General features: G+C 46.4%; 1 protein-coding gene across 1 annotated transcript in view; it reads left to right on the top strand.

The window, feature by feature from the left end:
• Positions 1 to 485: 485 nt before the first annotated feature.
• SLCO2A1 (solute carrier organic anion transporter family member 2A1) overlaps positions 486 to 7,248 on the top strand; it is a 57,227-nt gene continuing 50,464 nt past the window's right edge. Inside the window, exons 1-2 of the mRNA XM_023736028.1 lie at positions 486 to 548; positions 6,752 to 6,889. Of these exons, the coding sequence (XP_023591796.1) occupies positions 486 to 548; positions 6,752 to 6,889 (201 nt within the window). The remainder of the gene's footprint in view (positions 549 to 6,751; positions 6,890 to 7,248) is intronic.

Here is a 7,248-nt window from a genome sequence, read left to right as displayed (position 1 = left end):
AATCTTTTTATAAATTAATTTTTTCTTTAATCAATTTTATTGAGATATAGTTTACATATAATGAAACACACAGATTTTAAATGATGAATTATGACATATGTATACACCGGTGTATATACCACCACAATCAAAATATAGAATATTTCACCACCCCAGAAAATTCCTTCATATATAGATATAAATCTTAAGTTTTTCATTTGGATTGTGATTTTAGAGTTAAGCCAGGTAAGTAAGAGGGGCAGCTAAGCTAAAATCCTGTTTTGTTTCTGGTAGATTGTGTGGCTTGTATATTTATTGAATGCAATGCAAAAGGGAGAATCAGAAATGATGGAGAACAGATCATTGGAATGAATGTGCAGCTTCCCAGAATGGCGACTCTGATGGATGTATATTCTGGAGCATGGATTCAAAGTTAGAGTACTTTAAAGCCACATTTGTGAATTCAACAATTGAGCCCCAATGATAGGCCAGACACTGTTTCAGGCATGGGGGATATTGGTGTCCTAAAAACACACATCGCCTTTGCCCGTCATGAAGTCTACATTCTGGTGAGGGAGATGTTGAGAAATAAGAAATCAAATCATGATGTAATTTTAGGAAGCAATAAATGTTATGAAGAAGAAATAGAGTGAGGAATGATGATGTGCTATTTTAAAGATGTTACTATATCCCATATAACATATCTTTATTTTCTTTTGAGAAGAAACACAAGACTTAAATTCTACCATAGCTGCTTTCTAAGAGTGACAAGATAACTTTTCCTAAAGTACATTCTGCATAATGATATTATTGGTTATGTGAAAAAATGTTTCATGATTAAACAAATATGGGGAAAGGTGGGTTAAACAAAGTTAAGCAGATCTTTTCTGAAGGACTTCTCAGATCCTTTAATATGCTAATAGATATTGTAAATATTCATGAGGGAGGATTATAGTATGCAACGTTTTCCAAACATTTTTCTGCAGGGTACCCTTTTGACTTGAAGTATATAAAGCAAGTGTTCTGCGGAACATATTGTTGGAAATTCTTTTCGAGTTCTCATACCCCAAGAGAAACGAAAGCAACAAAGAGGTTAAATTAAAAACAGAGAGGCAAGAGGATGGAGTACAGGAGGCTGCAACTTATTAAATATCACTCCAATATGTGGAGTAATCACCAAAGGCCAGGCAAGGTGCCAGGTACTTTAAACACATTATCTCAAGCAATCTTCACCGAATTCTTTGAACAGGTATTATCATTTGTTGTTGTTGTTAGGTGCCATCGAGTCAATTCCGACTCATAGCGACCCTATGTACAGAACTAAATACTGCCTGGTCCTGAACCATCCTTACAATCATTGTTATGCCTGAACCTATGGTTGCAGCCCCTATGGCAGTCCATCTCTTGACGGTCTTCCTCTTTTTCACTATTATCATAGCTCCCATTTACTATTTGGGAAACTGCTGCTCAGAGAGGTCAAATAAGTAGCAGAAGTTCACGCCATTCCATACAGAGCAAGGATCTAAACCTAGGCCTATTTGACACCAAAATCATACCCCTAACCATAACACTATGTCCCCTAAATGATGGTGAAGGGTAGGCTGCTACTCAACTACCAAACCTTTTCCTACTCCCACCAATCCTGTGTCCTCCTCAAGGGCTGGATTTCTATTCCTCTTGCATTGTATCAAGTGTTCTTTGCTCATCTCGTGCTGGGTATGTAGTGGGTACTGGGTAAGTCTGAGCAGCCTGGTACAATGATACCATCCCCATAAGCCCAGTATGTGGAGCCAGATGGCTGTGCCCCTGAGTGGCCCTGGCCAGAAAGCTCTGCCAGAACCATCCATTCACTTCTTTCTCTTTTCCTGGCATTTTCTCCCTGCCCTTCCATCCCCTCCAGCCACGTATCTGATTCCTCCCCATCTTCCATATCCATTGGAACCTGGGGGCCCAGATACATACTAGTATCTCTGCCAAGTTACCCATCAGGCTCCCAAAGCTGACAAGGATGCAGTATCCAACAGCTGGTGGTGAGGTTGGCTTTGCGAGGGGCAGGGGATGTGGGAAGGTGCCAGCAGACTCTAGGTAGAGTCATCCACCTACTGTCTGGAGGAGAAAATGGGAGATTTTTGTAGTTACTGGAAAGAGCAAAGGATATCTTTCAGGAAAAGATCTGAGTCAGATTTTCTCTCCCACTGTCCCCACCCTCTTCTCATGAGACAGCTACGGAAGTTGATAGCAATTAGTCATTCCTGTTAATTCATTACTGATTTGGATAGACGGAGACTGGTCTTTTCTGAACTTAGTGCTCAGAAACACATTGTCTTCCCTCTCATATACATTCCTCCCGCTGAACACCCTGTCTCTGTACACAGTCTTGCCTCCTTCCTGGTCCTCTGGCTGGAAACCCTGTAGCTTTTCTTTTTCTACCTGTAGTTAGTGACAGCCCTGTCAACCCAACCTCTGCAGGAGCCCCTCAATCAGGTCCCTCATGCATTCCCACTGACCCAACCTCAGGTCAAGCCCTGATTGTCTCTCCCCAAGGCTATTATGTCAGCTTCTCACTTCTCTGTAAATGCTGCCCTTGCCACCAACCCTGTGCCAAGCAATCAAGTTACCTCCGGCAGGAGCAGGCAACAGAGTGCTGGGATATTTAGAAGCGACCTTGAACTGGATACAGAACTGTGCTCCATGCTGGGCAAGGGGGGTCATGAAGGGCAAGTGGGAGTTATCCAGACAAAGAAAGGAAAGACCATTCTGTGAAGATTGTGAGCAAAGGCACAGACACGGTGTGTGCTTTGGAGAACTTTAAGTAGTATGACCTAGATGACGTTTAAAGGTCATGTGTGTAGCATCAGGTGTTACAGCTGTCTAATGCTGCAAAACAAAAGCAACACAAAACTTAGTGCTTAAAATAATAACAACATTTAGTTTACTCTCAAGTCTTCAATCTGTACAGGGCTTGGTGGGGATAGCCCATTTCCATTCCACTTGTCATAATCTGGGGCTGCAATGATCTGAAGGTTCACTCACTGACATGGCTGAAGGTTGATGCTGGTTGTAAGCTGAAACTTTAGTTGGGGTAGTTGGAAAGCCGACGTGTGGCCTTACCATGAGTAAGGAAGACTGAACTTTTTTACAACATGATGTCTGGTTCCAAAGGCAAACATCCCAGAAGAGAAAGAGCCAGGTAGATTCTGTGTTGGCTTTTAGAATCTAGCCTCAGAAATCACACAGCACCACCTCTACTTCATTCTTTTCATTAGAAGAGAGTCACTAAGATTGGCCCATATCCAAGGGGAGGGAACACGGACCCCATCTCTTGATGCACGAACGTCAGTGTCACATTGTAAGAGGAGTATGTGGGATAAGAGATACTGGTGCAGCTATCTTTGCAAAATATGGTCAGCTACAGCAGGATATGGAGCCAAATAGGCAGGCAAGGCTTAGGACCTGTAGTGTCTTGGATACCAGGCCAAGGGCATGATTTTTTATCTTATAAGAAGTAGGGAGCCAGTGAAAGGTGTTAATTTGGGTGTGACATGCTCATGCTTGCATTTGAGAACGCTCTCTCTGGGGTGATGTAGTAGATTTGAAGAGGGTAAACAGGAGACAGTGAGAGGCTGTTGGAATAATCCAGAGGAGAGATGGTGAGGGCCAGAGCCAAGGTACACACCTGCAGGTGAAGGGCAGAGGCCAAGTACTAGAGACACAAGAAGAAATCAAAGGGCTCAACGGTGGAGTGAATGCCAGGAGGTGGGGAGTGAGGAACAGGAGCATCTAGAAGGTTTCCTGGCTTCTATTTTGGGAGACTGAGTGAAGGTGATGGGGGATGAAGGAAAAAGAGGAGCAGTTTGAGGGGGAAAAGACAATGAGTTTTATTTGGGGAGTGACTAGTCTGAGGGGTCTGAGAGTGTCCAGGTGGACGCATCCAGCAGACAGTGGGATGGACCTGAGTGTAAAGCTTTAGGGAAAGTTCTAGGTGAGGAACTGAGATTTGGATGGCATCATCCTATGGGAAAATGAGATTTCCCATGAAAGTGTGCAGAAAGGGTGCTGTGTGTAGAAAAAGAGACTACAGATAGAGTTATGGGGGCATTTGCTATTAGGGGATGAGCAGAACGTCTGGCAAGGCATCCAAGATCAAACAGACTATTTTTGGGATCTGGCCCAGACCAGGGAATCTGGGTTTGAGTGTGATTTGATGCCCTGTGTCCATGGAAGAATATTGCACCTTGATGAATTCCATTACCATCTTGTGCTACTTTCCCATTAGCCTAGTTCCATGCCTCTTGTGTTCCCTTATACCTTATGGTGGAAATGCCTACATATCAGGGAAGATCACTGTTTGTTTTACTAATGATCATGAAGATGGCACAGGATCAGGTAATGTTTCATTCTGTTATACATAAGGTCACCATGGGTAGTAGCCAAAACTATGGCAACTAACAACAACGATGTTTGTTTTGTTTTTGTCTTTTTTCCTAATCCTTCACACCTATTGTTAGAGCTAAGAAGTTTCCTTTCTGCCAGTGATTTTAAGCCACAGTTGTCCATGAAATTCTGCTGGAGGAACTTTTCCAAAATATACATTTTGGACTTCACCCCCACTGATTTTGGTTCAGCAGGTCTGGATTTGGGCTGCCTCTATATTTTGAAGACACTCCCCCACCCTAGCCCTGGCCAGGTGATTCTGAATCAAAGCTGAGTTAAGAACCACCGATTTAGCCCCAGGACCTCACAGTTGGGGAAACCATGGTCCTGAGAGGGTGAAGACATGCTAAGGCTGCACAGTTGTGGGAGAGGCAGGCTCAGAATATGTCAAGCAACTGGCACCTAAGCACAGAAATGCCTACTACATGCAGGACACTATGCTAGGCACTCTGATCCCCCTTCTCTATACCTCAATTTCCCTATTTGTGAAAAGAGACTGGAACTAGATCATTTTCCAAAATAGTTTTATCTGTAGAACCCTTAGGTTCAAACAAAATATTAGGATGAATTCCATATATAAAACCAAGCAAAGCGGAGCGTCTCTAGGCAGGCAAGGGTGGAGTTCTACCTCTGCCTACAAGCGGCAGACTCCCTTCCATCACTGGTTCAGGAGTCGTTGGCAATGTGGGATGGGGGGGGTGGTGGCGGCAGGCAGCAGTTTGGAGAGGGGTCTGGTTTCATGGTTTCACGGTTTCATTTAGCTCAGATTCAGAGACTTCCAAGCATGAATGCGTGCACAGCAGTGAAGGCTCGTCCCTGTCAGAAGCTTCAAGCTGGCCTCGAAAATGTTCCGCCCTATCAGGTAGAGGAGGAAACGTCAGGTCTGGCCCCTGTGGAGGGGGCAGGCTCAACTTTGGGAGGAAAAGGAAATGAAGGTGGAGCCCCAGTTGCTCTCCTGAGATGCCAGCACTTCAGTTAAGGGAAGAGCTTTGGCAGACTATGAAACGGAACAGAACGGCACCCCACCCTTCCCTGGAGGAAAAGTGTGGTCTCCAGAAGGGTCACCTTCCAGGGGATGTCTGGGAAGGCTCAGGTCCTGAGCCTGCCTTCTCTGGATCATCAAACCCTTCCCCTTCCCTCCCTGCTGTGTATCTGTCTCCAGATACACATAACTGTGGACTCACATTTCCATGTACCCACAGGGCTAAGTGTGCAGGGGGTAGGTTACAAAGACAAAGGGCCTCAGCCACTTCCCTGAGGCCATTATCCATCCAGGGGTGGAGCAAGCACAACTGCAGATGCCTCTGACTAAAAAAAAAACACAAACCCAAACCTGTTGTCAAGCGACCCTGTAGGACAGAGTAGAACTGCCCTATAGGGTTTCCAAGGAGCAGCTGGCAGATTCCAACTGTCAACCTTTTGGTTAGCAGCTGAGCTAGCCAAGAGATCGCTGATAAGAGGTCATAACAAGTGAGGAAGTGAGAGGAGAAGCATTCATTCTAACCAGGTGGTTTGGGTTCAGCATCATGGGGCTTCGTTGAGGGCAATAGAAGTGGGCCTTGGAGGACGGGTATTAATGGGGGAGAGGGGAATGAGAAGGAGACAGGGGAGCAGTGTGACCTAGGGCTTCTCTTCAGGCCTGGGAGCGGTCTGGATTGGATGAAGAGTGGTGTTAAGCCCTCACAGGCACAGGAGGGAGGATAGGCCCTACGGGCCAACCAGCAGCTCACTGGAGAAAAAAATCCAACGTGGTGAATGCGTGGCTGATAAGTCTAGTCTTTCTCTTGGCCGTGATTCTCCAATCCTTGTCTTGGTTTTGTTGTTGGGTGCCACTGAGTTGATTTCAATTCATAGTGACCCCATGTAACAGAATAGAACTGCCCCACTGGGTTTTCTTGACTGTAATCTTTATGGAGCAGATCACCAGGTCTTTATCCTGCAGAGCCACTTAACCTTTCGGTTAGCAGCCGAGCGCTTAACCTTTGCACCACTGGTCTCCTCCTCTTGTTTTTACTGAGCCATTTATGACAGTGGTAAGAATGGGCAGTAATGATGGTAACAGCTAACACTTACTGAATGCTTCTTGAGGGCTGAAATACCTTACAGCAATGGTCTCATTTCACCCTCAGGCCACCCTGTGAAGTAGGTGTTACCCATGTAACAGGTAAGGAAGCAGAGGCCAGGGGGACTGAGTTTCACAGCAAGGACAAGGAAGCGGAGGAGGATCTGCACGAGGCTGCTGGGCCTCCTGTAGCAGGGGGCTTGGAGTGGAGGGCCGGGAGGGTGGCCGGTGCTGGCTGTCCAGAGGCCTGACAGGGTTCTTCTTCTGTGTCCCCAGGTGTTCGTGCTCTGCCATGGCCTCCTGCAGCTCTGCCAGCTCCTGTACAGTGCCTACTTCAAGAGCAGCCTCACCACCATCGAGAAGCGCTTCGGCCTTTCCAGTTCTTCCTCGGGTCTCATTTCCAGCCTGAATGAGGTAAGCAGGAGGTACTGGACCCCCGTATGGCCTTTCCTGGTCACAGGATCTGAGAGATGGCTCTATGTGTGGAGCAGGGGAATGGGGCCTGGGATGTGCAAATGGGGTGTAGACCTCTCTCTGCCTGGGGACCCAGGGAATGGAGACAGTCTGACCCCACAGGCACGTTTCCTGAGGCCTTACCATGTGCCAGGCACTGTGCTGAGAGCGTCCCACACCTGTCCTCAGGGCCTCAGCAGCCCTTCCAACAGTACTCTGCTCATCCCCACTTGACAGATGAGAATAATGAGGTTCAGCAAGTGCAGCTGGGTTGCCCAAGGTGTGCAAGTCTGTCTGCCTCCAAACTTTGTGCCTTTAAT

Source organism: Trichechus manatus, unplaced genomic scaffold, assembly GCF_000243295.1.
Source record: "Trichechus manatus latirostris isolate Lorelei unplaced genomic scaffold, TriManLat1.0 scaffold00084, whole genome shotgun sequence".
NCBI classification, from domain to species: Eukaryota; Metazoa; Chordata; class Mammalia; order Sirenia; family Trichechidae; genus Trichechus; species Trichechus manatus.
This window is presented reverse-complemented; position numbering and strand designations above follow the sequence as displayed.